Source organism: Pholis gunnellus, assembly GCF_910591455.1.
Source record: "Pholis gunnellus genome assembly, chromosome: 22".
Lineage (NCBI taxonomy): Eukaryota > Metazoa > Chordata > Actinopteri > Perciformes > Pholidae > Pholis > Pholis gunnellus.
In genome coordinates, this window is record NC_136549.1 from 4,045,827 (window position 1) to 4,071,096 (window position 25,270).

The 25,270-nt window shown below is 42.9% G+C and overlaps 1 protein-coding gene across 1 annotated transcript; it reads left to right on the plus strand.

The window, feature by feature from the left end:
- Positions 1-1,098: 1,098 nt before the first annotated feature.
- On the plus strand, positions 1,099-25,221 carry zdhhc17 (zDHHC palmitoyltransferase 17; the record flags this gene model as incomplete). The annotated part of the gene is made up of 17 exons (XM_079184032.1): positions 1,099-1,173; positions 9,199-9,302; positions 10,490-10,612; positions 11,437-11,514; positions 12,647-12,791; positions 13,061-13,125; positions 13,989-14,151; positions 14,268-14,393; positions 15,769-15,911; positions 16,973-17,073; positions 21,603-21,727; positions 22,616-22,678; positions 22,780-22,873; positions 24,191-24,274; positions 24,360-24,517; positions 24,628-24,722; positions 25,083-25,221. Exons 1-17 carry the CDS (start codon positions 1,111-1,113, stop codon positions 25,219-25,221), a joined length of 1,869 nt encoding a protein of 622 aa, XP_079040158.1. The 5' UTR covers positions 1,099-1,110.
- Between the last annotated feature and the right edge of the window lie 49 nt (positions 25,222-25,270).

Genomic DNA, 25,270 nt, shown 5'->3' on the forward strand with positions numbered 1-25,270 from the left:
TGTTGTGAACTTGCTATAACAGGTATCCTATCATAGACGTATTTGACATATTTTAAAGTTCCTATGGTAATAATGAAATGAAACAATTAAAAGAACCTGTAGGTTTATAAACTGTACACAGGATTACTGCTAGGTTGTTTTCAGTCAAGGAGCCGCATGCTTGGATAACGAGTGACCTCCAGTGGCTGATGGAGGTATAGGTTTAGTACAGTGTGATGGGTCATGAAGAACATCTAGATTCAGCACAAATCATTAACTGCAATGTGGTCCATGCTCTCCATTGGCTGCTTCTGGCCTTTAAATGAAACGTCAGATGTCACCCATGTCTGTCATTACGGAGGTTCTCTCGTGACTATAAACACTGGAGAACCATTTTTATTTTATTTATTCTATTCTGTATTCTTATCAGACAATGAGAAAAACACTTGTATATATTTACTGGTCATTACATTATTTTTTATTTGTAGTTAAACTAAAAATAATACAAATATATACTATTTGAACTTGTGATTTCTGCTCACGAATAACATCAGCATGGGTATGCAATGATCATAAGGCAAAATTAAATTAAGATTGATGATATACCATACACACAATACATCTTAATCACACTGTCACTGTTTTCTGTAGAGCCAGTCTGGTGGACTCCGCTTTCTGCAGATTAACCAACTAATTTAGGGGGGAAACTGCACCTTTCGACCACTCGTCTTGCCTTCTCTACACACATCCACATACCCAGTGTTCATCATGTACCCTGAGTACATCTTTTTCACATTCTCTTGCCTTTCCACCATGAGCTTACAGTGACAAGCGACATAGGCTACAGCAGACCATTCTTACATAAAACCTTAGAGGTAGTATGCAATAATAAAGCATGTAACTGAATATAATAGAACAAATATAAAGCAATGATTTATATTAGTAGCCCTGGGTCACTGGCTATGCTATGATTATGTGACCTTCTGTGGGGTAGGCCTGTCCTTCATCTGTGTGTTTTTGACTGCTCCCCTCTCCGCCTCCTCTCTGCTCCTCCTCTCTCCACCTCTGTTTGTTTCCCCCCTACACACAGCCTCTTGTTTCCCACAATGCTCTGCGAACATCACCACCAAGATGGCCGACGCTATGGAGGAATATGAGAAAGAAGCTGGCTGCGTCCCTATTCTCCATCCCGAGGTAAAGTATTTGGACTTAACTCTTTCGCACGGACACATAAACATACACAAAACGCATTACGCCGGTCGGTGTATGGGTGGCTGTGGGTTTTTGCCGTGCTTTTTTCAGAAACTCCGATGCCCCCTGCAGGACCAACGGTGGGGGGTGGCAGGAAGCTAACGATGCTAACGGTGCTAACGCTAGCCCCCTCCTCCTGCTGCATTGCAAGGAAATGCTGGGCAGATGTTCCTGTTAATTTCAACGTTATGCTAGGTGGTGCTTTATGTGGCAGCGACGCCGTGCAGTCAGTAAACGAGATTGTAAACTGTGTGCTTAAGTTTGTAATGGAAAAAAGTAACGTTAATGCTTAATCCTTGCAGTCGTACGACGTTAGCTTTGTACGTTAGCAGAGCTGGTAGTGGTAGCTCTGGTAGAGCTGCGGTGATGTAAATTGGGGTCAAGTGTACATGGAAACATAAACTTGTGGTGTCCAGACGGCAATCATAATAACTTGAAATATACAGCCGCGATTGAAAAATTAAATCACACGTTTTCTTGTTAACGATAATCGTGTCTTAGTATGGGATATTGTAGTCACTGTCAGCTAGCTAACCCAACGTTACAGGGATTTACAGTAACCTAACGATATCTGCCATGTTGTCATGTAACGTTAGCTAGCATTCGTCGTTTCTATCACAATACTGTTGCGCATCGTTATGCTAGGAATACGATTCATGATAAACAAATGAGTTTCAATGAACAATAAAGGATAATGTCGAAGTCATTTTCTTTATAACAACGACTCAAGAAAGAAATCACATTGCAGCTGAAAACGACTCGTTTCAACATTGTTAGCTAATGACACCTAGCTAACAGGAAGTTGTAAACCTAATTGAGCCTAAGTTACCTATCCTTATTAGTTTTTACTACACATCATTTAAGTTCCATGTGACTTAAATGATGATGGAGCCACATAGGCTGTTGTGACCATTCTGTTCATCACGATCCAATGGCTTCACCACTTATTTATTCTACATCACGTGCATGTAGTGCTGTACTTTGCTACAGAGCAGGTATGCATCAATACATTCCGTGGTTCTGGATAGAGCTAGGTTTTGCATAATGGAATGCAGACTGGTTATCATTTGTTATTATCTGCGCCTTGCAGGTGAACTAGAAATCAGGAAGAGCTCATGTTGCATACATCAGTTTGCCTCAATGATAGTTGGCGTGCTTTTCTCTCAGCAGTCTGGTTGTGCTTTTTGGTTTGCAGCCAGCAGGTTAAGTGGGTTACTTTACCTTGAGGCTTGGTCAGTATCTGTTAATCCTGGCAGTGCACAGTTCAAATGATTCATATCTCTAATGTCCAGTGTGTCCTGAAAGTGCTGACGAATAAGTTCATATAGCTATTTTGGCTGGTAGTCCAAACAGTTTAATCAAATAACTGAATGTAAAAGTCCCACTCACACATTATGTAATTATGTATGGAACTTAAGTGGTAATGATGCTACATCTTAAGCAGTCAAATTGCCACAAATAGATTTGCCTCCACTGTGGTATTGGTTCTCAGTTCATACGTGACCCCACAGTGGGAAAATGTGGTCCACGAGGGCTGCTTTTGTGAAGGCCCATACTGTATGTTAATTTGGTGTTTATATCAAGTTTGGTTTGCACAAAGGAAGGAGAATCAGACTGTGGAAGACAGTAGTTTGTAAGGTTATTCTACATTTCTTTATCTTACTAAACTAAAACTAAATACTCAATTTTCAATCAACTCAAATTGTAGATCAGAGAAACAGTAAATGTGATTTTGTTTAAACTTTATATACAAGACCATAACTGTGCTTAGGCCTTGTCTAAAGCATCAGCGTGGAAAGTGTTGGTGCAGAGGGTGCTGCAACACCCCTTTCTTCTTTCTTTAGGCCTTTTGTTTAACTGCAATTGAAAATGTATGTATTATTTGAATAATATCCTTGCTGGTCTCCTGTATGATATGGTTGCATCTTCACTCTCCTACGTTATTATAAACTATAGTAACATGGTTATGGGTCATCCATACGCTGCCTCACTCCTTCTTCCTCTCCTCGCAGTTATACATGTTGTGTATATGTTGGTGTTCAATTTAGCTTTTCTAAAATCAGGGGCTTCAAATTTTCTTGGGGGAGGATCCCCAAAACCCCCTCTCCCCACACCCCAATGGCTGCATGGCACCGACGCCCTCTAAAAACCCGGCTGGCTATTCAAATTGAAGCAATAAACCTGAATGTCTAGTGCTGGGCGGTATACAGGTTTTCATTTCTCGTATGATATACCTTTTTCATATGCCGTCATACCGGTGCATAGCCGAAACAACCGCTGTCGCTCTTCAACAGGCAGTAAAATATATTGTTCGCCGCTAAGCGCGCTACGGTTGGAGCTAGTTGTCTTAAGTGTATTGAGAGGGAGCCCTAGTCATGGTTATAACTTTATAACACAACAATTAATAACCCACAACTAACGCTCTTTAACAGGGCAAAACACCACGACACAACCGTTTGTGACACATAAACAATTTGTAACACTAATAATTGTACATTTATAAAATTACCCCGCCGAACTGTATGCTCGGTACAGCACAACAGTCTGTTAACAGCTAGAAGAAGCTCCGTCGCTACATTAAAGAACAGAAAATAGTGATGCAGGAGGAACAAAGACAGACCGGAGATGCACCAATACAATGTGTGCCCAAGAGAGGAGCTGTGTCTGCTGTTTGGAGGTTTTTTGGTTTTAAAAAATCCGACGTAGATCAAAAGGCGATATATTGTAAAGTTTGTCGAGCCCCTGTTATTGCCTCTGGTGGCAACACTAGCAATTTACTCCATCACCACAGCTGAAAACATGTGTTGGAATACGAAGAGTGTATGCGATTACAGTCCTCGGATGCTTTTTGGGGTATTTTGGTCAGACGCATATGCAACGCTGATTACCGTGTAATATGTGTGGTATTTGTTATAAATGTACATAGAGGGTGATAAGAAGCTATACATGGAGGGACTTAGGATTCAGGGGAATGTAGGTGAAGGAAACAGGAAGTGACGGAAGACACGCCACACAAACCGCTGTCCACCGCTCGCTGGCCGGTTGGCCGGCTGGTTCTTGTGTTAGTTTTTGTCGTTAATTAATTAATGCGTTAACACAGGGGGAAAAAATACAGTGAAACCGCCAGAATCTTACAAAATACATGTAACATGACATTTTTTGTCATACCGCCCAGCACTAATGTCACGCAGCATTTAGTATTTAGACTGACTTCATCTCAGCACAGCCAACTCTGACTGACTTCCAGTGTCCCTGACCCAAAGTTGCCGCAACCTCCAGTGTCTTTAAAACCTTGTGGCACTGGCTGCACATTCACCTGTCATATTGAAAGAACACGTCTGACAGTGGTAACTTCGTCATAGATTGAGTTTTATTTGCCTATGCATGCTCTGCTTAAAGTTGCTCCTTTTTTCAGCAGGGTGCTGCTGGGAATCTGGGTCACCGGGTAGATTGTAGTGAGAGCAGAGTTAGGCTGAATGCATGACGCACCTGAATTTAGAGCATCAGAAGTTTTTTTTTTTTCTTTGAACGGGTTCAGCATGTCAAATGCAAACATTTCCTCTATCGAGGAACGTAACGGACAAATGTCCTCGGTTCCTGATCTCATTTGAAAATGCAAATGAGTGTTCTTGCATAAAAGGCACATAAAAGAGAGTACATGCTCAGGCACTTGATTTGATACTTTACAAACTGGAAAACATGCATTCTGTTTCCATAGAGCGTTCACATTAATGCCCTCGTAAAAAATAGTTTCCCCCTCTGCTTCATCCCGATCCGTGGACGTAAACTGTGCCTTGAGTATTTAATTAGTTTCCCGTAATGGCTCTCATTTCAGATCAAATCTGATGTTGAGCTATGGCCACAGCCAGCAAGAAGAAGAACACAATAACAATTTTTTATCTTTTTGTATGTGTTTGTGATTTTAAAGTGGATTCCAAACGAAATGGTCACCCGTACTTTACTGATGATCCTACTGTAAACCAATAAACATGCATTTTGTCAAAATGGCACTTTGCAATATTTTTGGCTCGAGACATGTGACCCCCCCCCCCCCCCCCCCCCCCCCCCCCCCCCCCCCCCGGAGTGGTTGCCATATGTCCCACTGACCAGCTCCATTGATGAGAGCCAAGCCTACTGCCTCACCAAGCAGATGAGGCTCCAACCTAAAATCAATGGTTGGTGTGAAATGGAACATATTTTGAGGATATCATCACTGCTGTCTGGCTCTTTGTTTTATGCATCATCGGGAGGCAGGTGTATAATCCAGAGGACAAAACCGCTCATTGCCACTGTATTAATCTGACGCCATTTTAAATAATCAGTATTTTTTAACAGTTCAAATATGAGGAAATTGTGAATGTTGTCACATTATTCTAGCTAACTTTCCCTTTAATTTTCTCAGAAACTTGACAGTAAAATGACAGCTTTGTGTTTGCCCCTCACAGTTTAAAAATCCCGGAGCTCGTTGTTAAACCCCTCAATATTTTAGCAGAGAACACAGTGTCGTCTGCAGATTTGATTTTGTTACACTCTTTGTGTATAGAGTTTTGTTGTGCGATCTTACTGTGGACATACTGACATCTGAGCTTTGATGTCATAATATTTGTTGAACCAAGGTTGTACATTTTCGTATTCTTTCAAATCTTGGCTTCTGCATTGGCGGTTGTAATTGTGGTCCATCTTGGCTGGTTCTTCGGCTTTGAATGTTGCATATTCGTCCCCCGTCCTTTTTTCCTCCTCTGAGATTGTCCGTCAGCTCCTGAGCTCGTTCCAGAGAAATGTTGTGTTGGGTCAAGGCATTGTTCTCCTCTAGCTTGTTTCCATGTTTCTCTTCCAGGTGGTCTTGCCTGGTGATTTTCTGCAGGAGGAATATTCCCATAATGTACACAGTAAATATAAATGGTCATTCATTCACGGATGAGAACTGGGATCTACAAATTTCTGTTTTAATTTAGTCAGATATGAATATATGGACAGTTAAGTAATAACGTGGAGTCATGGCATGATAAAGTAGATTAAACTTGTGTGTATATATACATACATACATACATACATCCACATCGCTTCAACAGCCTACATGTAGTGATGAACAACATCTCCAGGCTGCTAAGAAGCTCCTGTTTCCTGCTGTGTGCTCCAGATCACGTGCTGGATTAGCCAGTTCCTGATAACTAATGACCACACTGATATCAGATCGCTACCCGGTATCGGCTGATACCCATCGCCCAGTTATCGCTAATGGTATCAGGACTAAAAAAAGACAGATTGGTGCATCCTGTGGTGGAAAATATTCCTATACCCGCTTTGCGCGAGTCTTTTACTGCTGAAATAAATAATACCGAAAACCAGGTTGTCTTTTAAGTATTTATTCTCTGCGCAGAGAAGGTTAAATCATCACAACAGAATGCGTACAGTCTCAGGGAGGAAGAACCAAGAAAAAAAGTGAACGTACTTTCTTTATACAGAATGAGTAACGGTGGGAGCCAATGTTAGATATTTTGGTTTCAGACCAGCCACCGGCCACAGCCAGCAACCAAAACAAGCGGCCTAAAGGCCTTGGTGGTGGAACATTATCTTTGTGAACAGGCAAGGGAGAATTCTTCTTTTGCACAACAGAGACATGGTGAAGTTCAACAAAGTTCAGAGCAAAATTACTTATGCATGAATACAATATACTGAGTAGAAATATATACTAAGTATGTAGAAATATATATACTACGTACAGAATTACTATTACAATCCCTAGTCTGGAGAAATACACATCAATAGTGTTACAAATGCCATCATCAGCTTTTTAGATTGCAGTAAGGAAATGAACAGAGCGCGGGGCTGCTGTGGCTGAAGTCAAAGGTTATCTCCATGGAAGGTTGAGATGGAGAAAGTGATTGAACAGCTGCTGTCTGAGGGTTTAGAGGCAGGACGTCGTTGTCCTGTCCCTGGAAAGACATGGGAAACCGTTTCCTCTCAATTGAATATCCAGATGAAGAACACGTTTCTCCTGTTTGTCAATCCGCCGTAGGAAAAAGGCTCAGCACATACTTGAGTTACTCTCACTTTTCTCTGGCAGCCAATCTAGTCTGAATAGCACATGGTGTAGTTGAAACAGATCGCATGGATTTGCAAATAACCAAAACTTGGCTGTGAGAAGTAGGAACGCCTGCTGGCAGCTTTGGCGACTTAAACAAAAACGGGAATTAAAAATATGCGGTGGTCACCTTCATATCCCCGCCTTCACACCCTCCTCGGTCTTATTTACTCTCCGAAGTAAAATCCCGCGTCTTAGCCTCTGTTTGTCTCCCCTGTAGTAGCACAGCAACATTGATGCTTTTCTCCTCCTTACAGCTGATGATTTTTAATACTTTGGATCTCGGAATTAAAACTCATTTTGCTGTTCAAGTAAATGCAACGTTGGGTAACAGCACCAGAGAATGTGAAGAGGATGGAGAAATATGACCGGTTCTATTTATTTGACTTGTTGGGGCAAATGTAGAGTTGTTATTTGGAGGTGGTTTAGAGGTCTGACATTATCACATCACATCACTGTGTGTATATCCAGAGATGACATAAAATGTTGGTTAGGTGGTTTATTTAAAGCCATGAGGAAACTGTATTTCCTTGTGTGAATGTATTCCGAATGGCAAAGTGCCGTGTGGGAGCTCTGTGTTTACCTCACGCAGCCCTTGTTTCCGGGTGATTGAGGCTAATTACGGTTGTCCGTGGCGTTGCTATGGAGGCTAATTGAATGTGAGTTGCACAGTCGCCACATCTGTGCGACAGATTAGATCTTCAGCAGCAACAGGACCCGACAAGCCCGTCTTTGTTTTTGTCCCGCAGCCTTTATTTCCCTCTTAATACCGCAGTCATTTATTGGAATGAATGCGGAAGTGTCGTCTTGAGCGGGGCCATCACCAGGGGCTCAATCTAGTAGCTCAGTCAAGCCTGTCCATCTTGTACAATAATGTTATTTTGCTCTCTGAATAATTCTTGCTGACTACATTTTTGATGGCCCTGGGCGCATCAGAGCACTCTTGTTTCTTTGTTTCCAGATAAATCCGATTCATAGACATTTTTCACAGACATGTTGACTTGTCATAGGTCATAGCAGAAGAATACAGGTGGAACTAATAACATTAACGATGGCTCAATTCAAGCAATCGCAACAGTGCAATTCTGCAATTAATAATAGAATTATACCCGTGTTGACAAGCCACGCACACCAAGCGGCTATCTCTGGTGCTGAAAACTGACAGTTGATCAAATATCCACATGTTAAAACAGCCTGGTACAAAAACAGTTTGGGTCTCTATAGCTAATATTCCCGTTCATGACAACTGAACAGGTTAACATTTTTAGTATTTAATGTTTTTAGGATTAAAGGGATTGCATTGTACTTCATATCCTATCAAACCCTTGTCACAGCAATGCTTAAAAAACCTGCACTATTGACGAGCCAACCACATGGGATGGCAAGCAACCGCCACAACCGCTACGTTCACTTATTTTATTTCTTAAAACCTTTGCAATGGGAGCGAGGCGCTGTGCGTCTATTGTGCGCTGAGCGCTGCACCATAGGTGTTTGTTTTTTTCTGATTGCAGAGAGTTGAAAAATATTCAACTTTGGGGGAAACACTGCGCTCGTCGCTGTCACTTTTCACTCAGCTGTACAATCACGATGTAGGCTACAAATGCTGAACATGACATTCCCAAAAAAAAATGTTTAAATTCAGCCGAAATATATTTTCTGTTCTCAAATAACACATAGGGTTCAAACAAAAAACAACAAAAACCTTTATCTGATATGACACAGAATGAACCATAAATGAAGTATATCATTCACACCTGCAACCACATCCCACCTGCCAGAGCATTCTTGTGTGTTCCAACATCACGCTCATGATCTAATAAAGCAGCACAACCGTAACAACTTATCTTCATCTCTGTGTTTCTATCTCTTGTCCTCCTTTTCAGGAAATCAAACCCCAGAGTCATTTCAACCACGGCTACAGTGAGACCGTCAGCCGTAAAAACCATGTGGACGACTACAGCACCTGGGACATTGTCAAAGCCACACAGTGAGTGGAGCTTATGTATATGTAAAATATCCGCATCGTTCTCTCACGACGACATCAAGATAAGCTTTGCGCTCTTTCGGTCATGTGGTCAGACTTTGATGCAACCTCAGAAAATGCTGAATGGATTTGTTTGGTTTCGTCATAACTTCCACTGGCTAGTCTCAGAGGATGTAACTTTTTATTCCAAATCCAAACTGTAGCTTGGAACTGTGATGACCTCTTCAAATGAACAATGTACCCCCAATGAATTTCTTTGCTAATTTATTTTTACAAAAATTGGAAAACAATGGAAGCTATATATCCAACATTTGAGTATTACCAATATTTGATAAAAAATGTGGGTCCACATGCTATACATGCTGGACTATTTACAATTGTACAACATCTACTTACTCATGTCCTCTCCTCTCTGCTTTATGTAAAAGGTCTGCAGTTCAGTTTTTATCACGTGACTGTTGGTCTCAGCCAAGTTGATCGTGGCTTTCCAGTTGCGCTGTGAATCGCAGAATTTAATGTTTTTTACAGGATCTGTCGAGTTCAAACGGTTTATTGTGAGGCACATTTTTAACTAAGACATGTAGTGATTTAGATATTTTTTTTAAAACACAATTTTAAGCTTCGATGTGGTTGCTTTTCTTGACGTGTTTGTCCCACATGATGTGTTCGAGGACCATTGGAATATTGAAAATCAGATCATATCTGCTTTTCCTTTATAACTTCTAGCTATAATAAATGGTGTAATTCAGGTGTTTTTTTGTTTGTTTTTATAACCTGCTTTTCCAGCTCTTGACTTTCTGAAAAAAGTGACATCATTACTGGAGGGCAGCATGTTTACTTGTTAATTTATAAGCTTCTGTGTTATCATGACACTACATATTTTAAATCCGGATCTAACGGCGCCGTGTTTTCGACTGTGGTTGTCTGATTCAGCATATGCTAAAGAAGACATTCACAAGCTCAGAATAATGAGAGAAGGACAAATGTGGAAATATTTCCCGATAAGACAGCAGAAGCGTTGTGTGTGTGTGTGTGATACTACATTAGACAACAACAGATTTATGTTGTTTTGATTTGAGGTCAGGATTATCTGCTTAAAGACAGCCTGTGTTGTCAGTCTGGTTAGGTTTTCTGTGTTTAACCCTCTGTTCCTCTGAAGACTTTAATCCCTCTGCGCTCCTCTTCCTCAGGTACGGCATCTTCGAGCGCTGCAGGGAGCTGGTGGAGGCGGGCTTCGATGTTCGGCAGCCAGACAAAGAAAACGTAACACTCCTTCACTGGGCCGCCATCAACAACAGGATAGATTTAGTCAAGTGAGTCCAGTCACGTTTTGCACAGAGTTGGTCGTGGCACAGTACCAGAGAGGTTAGAGACTCGGATGGTTGTTGAGTCCAAATCCCAGGACTGGCTGGAGATATGCGGTTCAGTGAGTTTGAAATATGAAGCAAAAAATGACAGGAAAAAGAAGTGTGCTCAGCCAGCATACCCTAAATATAAGTTACACGTGGGAGCTGCTTTTCTCCTGCCTTTCATCAAGACAGCAGGATAGTGTGGAACTCCCAACATGTACTCTAATTCAGTAGGCAACTTCACTTTTTGTCACATTTGCTCTGTTACAATATCCTGACAGTAGTACATGAGAAAGATCATTTGTGAAGAAATCTGCCGCCTCTGCCTCCTTTTAGTGCTACTAACAGTATTATCAAGACTCCACAGAGAAAAACAACCAATCAGAGCCGTATTTTCTCAACTTATCAGCTAATTGTCTACAAAATAGTAAAAATGGAAGAAAAAAGCTTAGAAATACTCATCACACTTTCTTAGACCTCAAAATGACGTCTTGAAATATGATATAAAGATATATTCGATGTACATAAAACAGATACATCTGAGGAGCTAGAACAAGAGTATGTTTGGCATTTTTTCCTTGAAAGATTAGTGAAATGATTAATCGATTGCCAAATTAGTTGCAGATTAGTTTCCGAGTATTTTGTCAGAAGATAAGCCAACAATCGTATCCGTTGTGGTTTTTAAACCAGTTATGCAGCCCACACCTAGATTAGATTACCTAAATGAGATTCCCGGGTGAATTAATGCGGTATGAAGTTCCACCTGACGATTGTGTTTGTGTTTGCAGGTACTACATATCAAAGGGAGGCATAGTGGACCAGCTGGGAGGAGACCTCAACTCCACACCGCTGCACTGGGCCACCAGGTGACACACACTCACTGCAGATAACACATCTGCCATTTGGTGAACATGTGGAATCCACGGAGCCCTTATTTATTATTATTTGAAATGTAATTCATGCCTTAATACAAGGTTTCCTTTCGTTCCTTCAAGTTCATGTCACTAATCGTTATAACGGAAAGCAACCGATTGTGGTCGCCAGAACATTTTAAAGTTATTATTTATTTTACTTTTCAGAGAAGACAGTTTCGCCAACTTCCTCTGTGTCTCGTTCTAAATCCCTCTTACAAGCACACATTTCTGACTCAGCTCGACTGAGGGTCTTATTCCTTTTTGTGATGCTCACTCAGTCATAATGTAACGGCTGAGAAGGGACAGGGCTCGCCAACATCTCTCCCAAGCAGACAGTGGGGGGGCATGAAGCACTCCTCGTCCTGAATTATTGATAGATTTGACACACGGGGATCCACACCATCGACGACACACACTCGGGAGCCGTGTATCTTCCTCCACCACCCGGTCTCCACCCGCCGGTGACCTTTAAAAGCCCCCCAGCCTCCTCTCGTCTGTGTGACCACAGCCGTTTAGACACATGCTGGAAGCACCGGGTGTTTAGTCTGCTCACGTTTACACGCAGCAAATAAGTGAAAGTCCTAGAACACAGTTCTCACTTGAAATAAATCTATGACTTTGCATTTATTCTACATTGTTACCAGTCATTATTGTCCTGCAGGGGGAGGTTTACCTTGCAGACAAGGTTAGTAATAAAAATACATTTTGAAAACTCTATATGCAATAAAAGCATGTAACAAATCACCCGCTACACCGCAGAGACAAACGATGTCGCGGCAGCATATGAGGCTACATCATTTCTCGTGCAAATAAGGCAGTTTAACAGCAGCCGGAGTAAATGAGACCCGGATCTCTGGACTGTTGAGTTTAAGCCTGGTCACTCGCTCAGCATCTAAATGTGTAATCGCGTGAAAATGGCTTTGGCCTTCTTCACCCCAAACCTCAGGAGAAAGACAGGAGTCATTTGTTCCTGCGTGTCACCGGCTATTAGCACACTACTGTTCATTTTAAAAGATGTTATTTTTTGAGTAGCGAGTTGTCGGAATAAGAAGTGTCCTTTTGCTTCGCGCTCATCTCCTCCCAGACAAGGCCATCTATCCATGGTGGTGCAGCTCATGAAGTACGGCGCCGACCCGTCTTTGATCGATGGCGAGGGCTGCAGCTGCGGGCATCTGGCCGCACAGTTCGGCCACACCTCCATCGTGGCCTACCTCATCGCCAAAGGACAGGTAGGAAACGTTAACACTGCGGCTCATTCGTCATGCAGAAAATGGTGCTTTTCACAACAGCAAAGGTGCTTGTGTGACGGGGCACCTTTAGGAAGTTTACTGCAGTCCACCAGGTTGTTCTTAAAGACAGAGATAGATGTTGCTGTGATAGCAAAAGTCTGTTTTGAAATAAATTGGCACCAGTCCTCTCCAGTAGGGGGAGCCCTATTGCTTCTCTTTTCCACCTCTCACTCCTTCAGTTTTTTGATTGCATCTTTCCTCTGTTTCAGGATGTGGACATGATGGATCAGAACGGCATGACTCCTCTGATGTGGGCGGCTTACAGGACACACAGGTGCGTACGTGTGTAATTTGTGCGTGTTGCTGCTACATCTCTGTGATTAATTTCAAGCTCAACCCTCTTAAACACCGACAGTTACCACTGTACCACGTGAAAGCTCGAGCATGTTTCTGCTGACTGCAGCCACACGCACAACTTGCTGATGCATACATGAGTCAACATTCATCAGACAGACTCCAAACACAGAAACAAGTCAGCCTCATCTGAATATTCCCTGATCAGCCTTTTTTGTCTGGCCTTCATTTAAAAATGTACTTATTGACCTATTAGCTGCAAAAAATGTTTGCATGAAAACGAATGAGGTAATTATTAAGAGCTTCTGTAAATGATGTTGTAAGAAATTAAATCTGATGCAAACTAATTTCAATGGATCCTTTTCAATGGATGGCTTTCTAGTAGTTAATGTGCTGCTGTTTCAAGCTAAAATGGCAACAAAAATAATCTGGTTCCAGCTTCTTAAATGTGTGATGCTTTTTTTGTCATACTTGATAGACTGAATATCTTTGGGGTTTTACGTTACCTGAAGGCCACCGTAGTTCTCCGACATGCTTGTGAAACAGCGGCAGTAGTAGTAGTGTTATTGGTGTCATTATGGTTAGGATGAAAAAGGAGGCTGAGCAGAGCGGTGCTCAGTTGTTTGCAATCTGCAACCACACCGCTGCATACCACCAAATCCTACACACTGTCCCCTTTAAACCGATGGAGTTTGGTTATAAAGTGTTGGATATGAGCCAGATTCAAATCCTTAACTTTTCCAACTGTCCTATTTTTGTGATCACCTTCCCGTTATCTTTGTCCATCTTCGTCCTTGTGACGAGCCGGCTTGTTTGAATGGATTTCCCCCCCTTGTGTAACAGCGTGGATCCCACCCGGCTGCTACTGACTTTCAACGTCTCTGTCAACCTGGGCGACAAATATCACAAGAACACGGCGCTGCACTGGGCCGTGCTGGCCGGCAACACCACCGTCATCAGCCTGCTGCTGGATGCCAACGCTAATGTCGACGCACAGAACATCAAGGTAACGCCTTGATCCACTGTCTTTGTGTGCCTGTACTGCCGTATTATTTTGATTTATCCAGAGCTTTTTGGAATGGTAGATTTGTACAGACCTTTCTTATGTTTGTTTGTTTTTAGGGCGAAACACCGCTAGATCTCGCCAAGCAAAGGAAGAACGTTTGGATGATCAATCACTTACAGGAAGCACGGCAAGCCAAAGGCTACGACAGCCCGTCCTACCTGAAAAGACTGAAGATGGACAAGGTACACATTCAGACACACAAACACACACATGCACATTATATGTCAAAAGAGACGGGACGGGCAGGCATGGAGTAGAAGAAACATCAAGCAATTTGAACCAATAGACAGAATCCTTTTCAGCCGGGTCACACGAACCATCTGATTTCTGCTGTAAAGACACGCACACCTTTGTGTCTCTGTCTCAGTTCAGACAGACATGCTCAGACCAGTCTGTCGACACTGAACCGTTGCACTGCTGCAGCAGCAGCACAGCACGTCTGGGGTTGTGATTAGCTTTTAGTCCAAAGCTGGCCTCCGATCAGACAGTCTGACGGGGAGGAGGCGACTCTTAAATGACGGGTTCTGTCTGATATTACAACTACCGGAAAATACGGGGACAATGTTTATAGCGTCCAGTCACCACAGTGGGTGACTTGACATGCATGCTGATAAATAACCTCTCCTACACAAGCTTTGAAATTTGAACACTCAGAATGTTTCTATGTTGATTTAGTTTTCAGAAATATTACAGATCGTGCATGCATAACCTTGTTGTTGTTGCTACTTTAAACTGTTTTTAACTCTTGTTGTCTTTCCACTTGTCTGCTGGGATGTTATTAGTTCATGAAGGTAACTTTTAGAATGAGTAAGTTAGCATATAAAAACATGACTAGAATTGCTGCCCATCTGAGGTTTGCCTCACCTTTAGTCCAGATCCCTGGTGTCAGGCCCAGTGCTGTAGTGAGTAGAGCTTTACAGGCCTGTCTAGATTAGTAGAATCCATCTAACTTATTTGGTTTGCTGTTTACCGTTCTTTATATCTCCACGGCTGAGAGAGACTAATGTGATTCAATACAAATAGCTATGAAAAGATGTAATACTTGATTTGTATAAACACTTTATTTGCTTGCTATTTAACCATGAAAAACTTTGAATAATTACTATTTTGCTGTGATTTCTCTGATGACTCTTCCAATATTCAAAGCAAAGTGCTGTTTGCACTCTCGCCTCAAATAGAAACTATTGTAAATGTGTACAATGTTTCTGATCAGCCAGTAGAGAGATGTGTACGGTCATGATTCATTGCCCTGGCTGATGTGAATTATAGGAAATATCTGTACTTTTATGAAGCTCAATGGGACTCCTTCCTGCTTGTAAAAATCTCATCTGTTTTTTCAATTTTTTGTCTCGTCTCATCTCTTGCCCAACTTCCCTGTTTCTTATCAATCTTCATTTTCTCTGTCTCCACCAAATGCTTTGTCTTTCACCTTGTTTTTCCACCATTCCACCATCTTTCTATGCCTTCGTTTTCACCACCTCTACTACATCTCTCCTCCTATACCTCCTACCCTCCTGTTTGTTCTTCTATCGTCTCCTTCCTCTCCTCCTCCTGCAGGAGTTCAGGCAGAAGGTGATGCTGGCGACACCCTTCCTGGTCATCTGGCTGGTTGGTTTCATCGCTGACCTGGACATCGACTCCTGGCTGATCAAGGGCCTCATGTACGCCGGCGTCTGGGTCACCGTGCAGTGCCTCTCCAAGTACGTCTCAATTACATGAAAGACACAGATAGCACACTGTCTACGATAATGTCGCCAAGTCTGTATTTAACTCGAATTTACTGACGTCAAGGCTCTGCTTAACACTTGGTTATTTTTGCTTATTATTAACTGTCAGAAATTGTGTGTTAGTCTATAGGCTTCCACCTTTACTTCCCTTTTCTCTCGCACTATGTCCTTGTCTCTGAAACTACCTCAGTGTTATTTTTTAAAGATAGATGTAATCATTTCCAAAGTTCACAAAATGTTCTGCTTCAAAAATATTTTTGCTGCGGTCAAAAGACAGGTCCTGCACGCACCTGCGTCAGCAATCTTACTGTACCATACATTACATGTATATAACAACAACACAAAATCATATTGTTCCCATTTTCAGGGTGATAAAATCATAAAATATGACAACAGATGTTCCAAGCTTCATTCTAAAGCCTCAATCAAAGCATGTAGACATGAAGGTCCCGAATTTGCACCCAAACTGCTGTCAAAACCTTTAATATTAATGATTGCCTACGCAGCCTCCATAATTCCGGGAAAGAGGCAGAAAAAATGAGCCCAAATCACACACTGGACTGATATTATCACACGACCTCTGTGTTAGGTCATTTATGGACATTTTCTCGTCGAATTGCAGTCATGGCAGATTCTCACAGGATTAACTAAAATAACACACATTACGCAGTGTGTTAGCTTCTTTTTACTGACATTCTTGGAATACCTACTTGGTGAAAAAACAATGGTGACTGTGAGTCCACTGTGGTTTATTTTTGCTGCACCCAGGTTTGCATTTGACCACATGTGCTACATTGAGCAGCTTCACATTTGCAGGAAGAGGGCCTTGATATATTGAACACATACGTTATGAGCTGAGCAGTGCCTGCAGTGGGAATGATGCCCATTAAGGACAATTCCGGCTTCTTATGATCTGACTTTTTATCTACAGAAATAAGTTCTAACGAGACTAAAATTCAGAACTGAACAGATGACCATTTTAAGAAACACTGCTGATCACTATGACCCTCCTCCTGTCTCCTCTCTCCTTGCAGGGCTTTCTTTGACCACTCCATGCACAGCGCTCTCCCTCTGGGAATCTATCTGGCCACCAAGTTCTGGATGTACGCCACCTGGTTCTACTGGTTCTGGAACGATATCCTTTTCCGTCTCAAGACGGCATCAGTCTTTGTTTTTCTTAGAGCGACAGTTTGACATTTTGGGGAAATTCCTTTATTTTGCTGTGAGGTAGATGAGAAGAATGATCCGTACGGGACACACAGAAACACTACAGTCAGCCGCCGATTAGCTTAAAAACTAAATTGTGATGACTTCCCATGGAGCTTTGTTCTGTGCAATATGAGACTGAACGTTTTTATGGTCACACAGAATTTGGTAGTCAATTTAAAGCCTTGTGCTTGTGTGACATGCTGGTTAAAATGGGCTATTTATCTTTGGCTTATTAGCAATTGCACAAGTCATTCAGCAAAAACCAAGAGCTTTTATGAATCTTTTAGGGCAGTTTGTAAAATTGGCAAACATGTGTTCTCCAAGCAGGGAGGATCTCAATAACATATAGACTTGTAAAAAATGTTTTTCTGCCTGTGATGCATTTTGGTTGCAGAGGAGAAAAGTGCTTGTGTTGGCCTGACAGAACATCAGTGAGATTAAGTTACTTGGACTACTGCAGAAAGAGTTGTAAGGGTGGAAACTCTGTGAAACAACTGCAGGCTCAAACGGTCTCATTGTGATGGAGCTAACAAATGTGCCTGTTGCTGTGTTAGCGGCTACTCTCAGGTTTTTATTTTATTTTAATGGAATGGAAAAATTGCCTTTCTGTTCGGAAGCTACTAATTGCCGGAGGTGAGAGGGGAGTTCTCGTTTGTGGAAGACGTTTGATTTTATGCCTCACTGCTCCGCTAATGGGAAGAGGGTAAGATGACTTTGACCTGAGCTCATTGGAAAAGCAAACTGTTCTCTTTTCGGTTCTTGTGAAATGCTGCTGGAGATTTGTTCTGAGCATGTTTTTGGTTAGTGTATTACGCGTCTACTCGACATAGAATTGATGGAGGGAATCTACTACAATGGCAGACCTGCTCCAGACCTGCCCCTTAAGCGAGGTTTACACGCGCGTGCACTCAGCCTCAAAGAGCAGCGGTTAGGTTACGTTTCAACCTGCAGTCTGTTTGTTCGTACACGGGTCAAAAGTTGCCCCTTTGACGGCAGGCAGGTTCTTTCTTGTCTGGAGAAAAAGAGTGAAAAAAAGAGTTGTTCTCGTTTGCCCTCCAGCTATCAAGGTAGTCATTAAGCTTGTGTGCCGTATCTGCCATATATCTCTTTCCAGTAATGGTGTCTTTTTAGTTGAGAGTCATGTTCCTGACAGCTCAGGGAGGTTCGTTTTTCTCCTGCAGCGTTGTCAAGTGTTGTCTCGCTCTCTCTCTCTCTCTCTCTCTCTCTCTCTCTCTCTCTCTCTCTCTCTCTCTCTCTCTGTTGGACAGTTGGTTCTTGTTCTTGATGCCTCCGTGCATACAAATGAGTTATATTTTTATAATCACATGTATTTATGCAAATTGAGTGATATGTAAATCCAGGAGCACGGTGGGACTGGATGGTTTGGTGCTTGTTTTAAGGTGAAATATCGTTTTTCATGGACTGGTGAAGTTTGAGGTTTTTGGCTATTTCGCTTCCATAACATGTCTTCTTTCAGACTAGTGGAAATGAAACGCATCCAAAATACACATTTAGGTGTTTACTACTTTGTCTATTTGTTTCTCCTGTCATAGAATTTGTAATACAAACAAATAGTCTTAATGTAAGTAATCAACTGGGGAAGCTTCATGCCAATTTACTTTTTTTTTTTACCCTATTCACCTATAGTGTCTCCCCTTAACTAGAAGTTAATGATATATTCAAAGCTCACATATGATCAAGACCGTTGCCATAATGGCGCACAATTTTGGACACTCTTTCCTGGAAGGCATTAATCGTGTTGCACTTGTTTGTGCACATGAAAAGTGACAGATAGTAGTTGTGTTGAAAATGAATAAAGATGGCTCGAGAGAGTTCAGATCTGACTTTCTCACCTCAACACAGCTCTATCTCTGCCTGACGTTGGCATGAATTAGTGGAAACGCAGGAAATGACAAAGTCGGAATATCGCAATACAAAGTAAAATCCCCTTGGCTGAGGTGGAAAAGTTTTGTGCATTGATTAAAAACAAATTGCGACAAAAGTGCAATGAAAAGGGATGTAGCGAATGAATCGCAACGTGTGTGCTTGTGATTTGATCGTCCACTGAAGCAGAAATAGCAGCAGACGAAAACATCAGATCTGTGTGGAGAGGTGAGGGGACTAACTCCTCTTAAATAATCATGTTTTCTGCATTGTTTTTCACTTGTTTGAGGTTTGACTGGGGTTCTTTTAATTACGCTATTTGCTCGTCCTCTGCAATGGTTTTTATGGTACCTGACCACCAGCTGTTAATCTCGATCCACCCGACTTCTCATATTAAACAAAGCATAAGTAGCGGATGGAAACGCATGTTAATTTGCATTTTCTGGAAATTCATTTTATAATTTGTACTTAAGTTCTGACGTCTGAAAGCGGTGAGGGAAGTGGTTTTTTGAAGCCGTTCCAACGAGCTCTTGGTTCATTGATCTTTGATTTAAGGATGAGAATATAAACCTTGAGCTGTGGGCTGAAGGACTTCAACATCTGGTTTGAAGCGTCCTGGCCTGACGATTATCTGGTCGGATGTGAGTGGGGACGTTTTACTTTTTACTGTTCTCGGTGACCTTTTCTCCCGTTGAGCAAAATGCTGTGTTTTTCCCCAATAGACTCTTGAATGCATTTCCAGCAGGTGGCCCTGGAGTTTTGTACTGGACTGATGTAGCATTAATGTCACTATAGTATGTCTGCACGTCATTGTAAGCCTTCAGCAGCAAACTGATGGATCTGTCTGTGACCCTCTTGCTGTTGGGTAGAACCACCTCACCACTCGGCCTTTCAAAAGAGAACTGGGTGCTAACGGGAGGTGACCACCGGCTCTCCCTGAGGAAGCCTTCAAACCCATTTGTCTGAGGAGTTGCATTGATCGCTCTGCAGCTCCACCGGTCCCTGAGTGAGCAGACCAGTGGCGAGCTCTGAGAGGGTTTGACTCATTAAGTCAACACCCAGTTCTTTGTGGAGATACTTCTGAAGATCAATGGCTTCATGTGGTCTTTAGGGACTTGTAGAGGCCTCTCACTCTGTCAGTGCTGAGTAAGTGCTCCTCAGGGAGGTCATCACTGTGCCAGAGGGGTGAAAGGAAGGTTGCTGTAGGGGCATGTTATTGAGATGCTCATGGTGTGGGTCCCTCGTGCTTCAGAGGACTTTGGCCTTTTCGAGGTTGGTGTTCGCATCCAGTTTGCTTTGATGGTCCAGATCCAAGCGTTCAGTTTGGTTTGAACTTAAATAACTCATTATGCCCCTACAATTCAGTAGAAGAAGAGAAACTTCAATTTACAGGCAAACCCGAATGTAGGATTTAAAGGATGATGAGTTTGGCTGTAGATAATAATGGAAGTAGTATTTGATGGCGGTTATTCAGGTTTAGATGTCCAGCAAACAGCTGAGACAGGCCTACTTTTTTAGCAAGCCTAGCTGCGTGGCAAAGCAAACTTTACATGGTGGCCAAACGGTGGAATTACAATTTCCTGGTCCGTCATGTGATGCTTTTGGGTCTAAGAAGACCTTTTCCCATTGACTTGCATCGGGAAAGAGATTTCTGTTACTCAGCAGACGGAGGGCTGGGAGGCCGGGTTAAAGGAAACACTAGTGAGCTTGCTCTATGGGTCCCTTAATGCTGAAGATCAGGTCATTTTATACTCAGAAGTCAAACTTTCATAGGAATGAACAGGGGTGCTGCCTCCAACACTCTATCCAGTTCTCTTTATACATTCATGGATGAATCCCTCTGACTTATGCACTTGGTAGACAAATGGTTTCTCACACTGTGGATTTAATGAGCCCCCATATATACGTTTGGCATGCATAAACTTGTAATAGCAACAGTGCAGGTGTTTCATTTGAAGCCTAGAATATGATCCCAACACATCAAGTGGGAGCGTAGTGGTCTGCCAGCTTCCATTCTCTAATCTTTTGTTGAAAGAGTATGGGGGGGGGGGGGACATTTGCAAGATGCAAAAGACACATGTGAAACTGTTTCTCAATGATTCTATCATTTTTTGTTTTTTCAAAATTGTGTCATACTCTTCCCACTTTCCCATTTTCAGCCACACATTAGCAAGTCTGGGCCTCTCTGTGTCACTTGGCTGGTTTTCCTGTGGGATTTTAGCTGAGTCATGCCCACCTGCATGAGTGACTCTGCTCGTAATCAGTTACAGGCTTCACTTGGTTACACAGAGGACCGTAGAACGTGCTCTTTGGGAACAGGTATCGACCCATGTACATGTGTACATTCACTGCATAACAGCGTCACACAAACAGTCTGCTAGTGCTGGTAGTTTCCTCTGTGAGAGCAGGAACAGAATACAGGACACAGTTTTGTTGACATATTGGCTTAAAAACAGGAGAATTCTCAGGCAAGAATAAATAGGATTTGATTGTGGCAAAAAAAAAAAACAGCAGTTGTTAAAACTGGTGCAGAAGAAGCTGTTTGTTTGTCTTCCTTAACCTTCGCTGCACATCTCCCCTTTGCCACCGTCCACGTGCCCTTCCTGTTAAACACCATCGCTCTGTTCTACAACTTTGGCAAGTCCTGGAAGTCCGACCCGGGAATCATCAAAGCGTCCGAGGAGCAGAAGAAAAAGGTAAAGACACCAGCAGCAGGAACACCATTTGAGAGCAATGTTTGAAACCCTACTCAGTGATTTCTTGTGTTTCAGCCATTTGTTTCTCCTTTGAATGGTTTTGATTTTGTTATTTTTGTCGTATCTTACTACACAAAGTGTTAAAGAGCCAGTGTGTAGCACTTCGGGGGGGGATCTGTTAGCACTAGGCGGCTAACGTTACAGCAGGTTGGGAAAGGGGGAATTGAGCAGAGGGCTGATCCTACACACTGTCCCTTTAACGTATGTGCAGTGAATACAGGCGTCCGATCATTTGTTTTAACACGAACACCACGTGATCGCTGCTGATTCCTCTGGCCTCTTGGTGTCTCCGTCCCTCATTATTGCACTCTAATGGGGGACAACAGAGGCCTCTTCTTCCCACCGGGCCCCTGTGATTGATGAAGGGCTATATTTACCCTGCATTGTTCAGCACAGCGCAGGACTCGCCTCTGCATCAAATGCTTCAAAGCTTTCCGTTCACTGCAGAGGAGCCGTTCCACCTCTTGTTTTCCTCTGATTTCTACAGCTTTAGTTTATTTGCACAGTGACGTAATGTCTGAAAACAATCATATTTTTGCAGATTAAATCCAAACCCCAGATGTTAAGTATTTTTGCCTTCAAAACAGAAACCAAACTAATGACTGTATGAAACTGTAAATCCCATTGTAGCTTTAGTTCAGTGGGACGGCTCAGCTGGAAGCCTCAGCCTCAGCGTGTAGGCTGTCAGTAGGTCTTCTGTTGCGGTGTGGATTCGAACTCTCCAAGATTCATTTTTTTGTTGGTAGTTCATTTTTCCGCCACGCCTCTCTCTGTCTGCTTTAAAACAAATCAAAAATCCTGCTTTTGTTTCTCTTTTCCTTCCTCCAGACAATTGTGGAGCTGGCAGAGACGGGCAGCCTGGACCTGAGCATATTCTGCAGCACCTGCTTGGTAACAATCTGACTCCTCTCTGTTACAAGACGATCCATGCAGAGCAAAACACAAATAACAATACAACCTTTTTTTGCTCCTTTACATCTGCGTCCTTACAGATACGGAAGCCCATCAGGTCCAAACACTGCGCCGTGTGCAACCGCTGCATCGCCAAGTTCGACCACCACTGTCCCTGGGTGGGGAACTGTGTCGGTACGTCAACGCCGCCGCAGGTTCACGACGATGTCACGCTCACTCTCAAACACTCGCCATTTTCCTTCCCCTGATGAGAGCTTTTTATTGTGGTGTTTTATCAGCTCCATATTCCACTCTAACAAACATGCTCCTGCTCTCAATTTGTTGTTGAGGGAAATGCTGGACGTAAGCTTGGATCCCTTTTTAATGAGCACTGTTCCAAATTCCAGCAGATTTAGTTTAAAAAAAGGATTTGGTTATTGCTTTTCAAATCCTTTAACAGAGTGCATCATGAAGTGTCGACTTGTTTAGGTTAGTTTTCATTTACTTGTTCATCAGTCTACACAACACAGTGGAGAAGGCTATACGAGATGCAGGAAATGAAGAGGGCAAAATGAAGGTGAAAAGGGAAGCCAGAGTGTGTGTCCAGGATTGTGTGAGGTGGCGTCTGACCCGAGACAGTTGGGGAAGGAAGGAGTGCACGGGGCTTTGCTCTTCCGCTGTCAAACCAGGTGGTCAGGAAGACACTGGGAACAATAAGACCCGCTGAATGACTGCTGGGATCAGGGGCCTGGAAGCTCCTGCAGTTCTGGTTTCCTTTTGTATCGTCTGTTATCTTATTCCATCTACATACCAACATTATTAAAAAAATATATGTTTTCTCTCGTAATTATGTATTAGAGCCCTTTAAAATAAGGCTGCCATCCTTATGAAAACATTCACCTGGAGTTAAAATGATTAACCCTTCCGTCAATCTGCTGTATCAGCAGTAAACTTGACAAATCCATCAAAGTAGGCACCGAGTACTAGCCAATCAAAGGCAGAGTAGGGCGGGTCTTCACAGAGTGCGGGTGGGGGGGGGAAACTAATTCCTGTTAATTAAATTTTTGTTAATATTTTGTATTCATTACCTATCATAATAGAATTCCAACACTTACACATTCCCTAAAAACTCTCTGCACACACGCGTGCCACACCACGTGGTACAGATGATCATGTTCCCTTTTAATTTAAGTTTTCATTTCTCAAATATAATCCATGCAAAACTAAGGACATTGCTAAACTGAGATGGATGAAAACGTTAGCATTTAGCTCAAAGCACCACTGCCTGTAAGTGCAGCCTTACTGCACATCAAATATGAATTCTGATAGAAATATTCCCCTCACTGCGGCCGTAGCTTCCACAGTCTGTGGAGGGTGCATGTGTGTGTAAACTTGTGTCACTTCTGGACTTTCCTTTCACTTGACCTCCATTCAGTCGGCAGAGACGACCGAAGCAACGCGCTATGGTGATGAGAATGGGGCGTGACATGTTTTTTTTTTTCTCCTCAACAGGAAGTGGCAATCACCGCTACTTCATGGGTTACCTGTTCTTCCTGCTCTGCATGATCTGCTGGATGATATACGGCTGCATTTGCTGTGAGTAGGAAGCCCCCGCTCCCTTTTCCCTCGTTTTCGCTCTGTTTCTCTGCTGACTCCCTCCTTTCGGTCTCTCCTCCCTCAGACTGGAGGATCCACTGTGCCACCAGCTACGCCAAGGATGGTTTCTGGCTCTACCTGACCCAGATCGCCTCCTGCTCTCCCTGGATGTTCTGGATGTTCCTCAACAGCGTCTTCCACTTAATGTGGGTGGCGGTGCTCATCATGTGTCAGCTCTACCAGGTCTGGGACAACTAGGATTTACAATTGAGCCTGTAATGCGCACGTTTCGATAGTTGAGTCTGTTACTCTGTGGAATGTTGGCTGACCTCTTTGCCTTCTACCGCTCTTAGATCGCAGCTCTGGGAATCACCACCAACGAGAGGATGAACGCTCGGAGATACAAGCACTTTAAAGTCACCGCCACGTCCATCGAAAGCCCCTTCAAGTGAGTGATCTTCTCTTGTTTGTTTACTAGAGAGAGCTGAATTGAGTTTCAGTAAAAAGCATTGACGGCTTAGTTTGCCCAAATCAGGGGGAAAAGATATGTTCTCACTAGAGGGAGCTGTGTGAGGACTGATTAATATCAACAAGTGATGTCACTTGAGTCAGAGGAACCTACGACTGAACTGTCGGCGGTCCAGTTGCACTGTGGGTAATGTAGGCACCCGGTTTTGACAAGAGTGTAATGCTAAACTGGTGGAGTAGTCTTTAAATGACGCCACCAGCAGTTCTTAGAAATGATGTGATAGTACTCTTTAGTTATTAAATGATAATAACATGGTTATCTCTCTCTCTCTCTCTGCAGCCACGGCTGCATCAGAAACCTGATCGATTTCTTTGAGATCCGCTGCTGCGGTCTGATCCGGCCCGTGGCGGTGGACTGGACCACGCAGTACACAATAGAGTACGACCAGACGTCAGGCTCGGGCTACCAGCTGGTGTAGAGGAGGAAGAAAAGGGGAAGGTGTGAGGGGGGGGGGGAGGTCCAGTGTC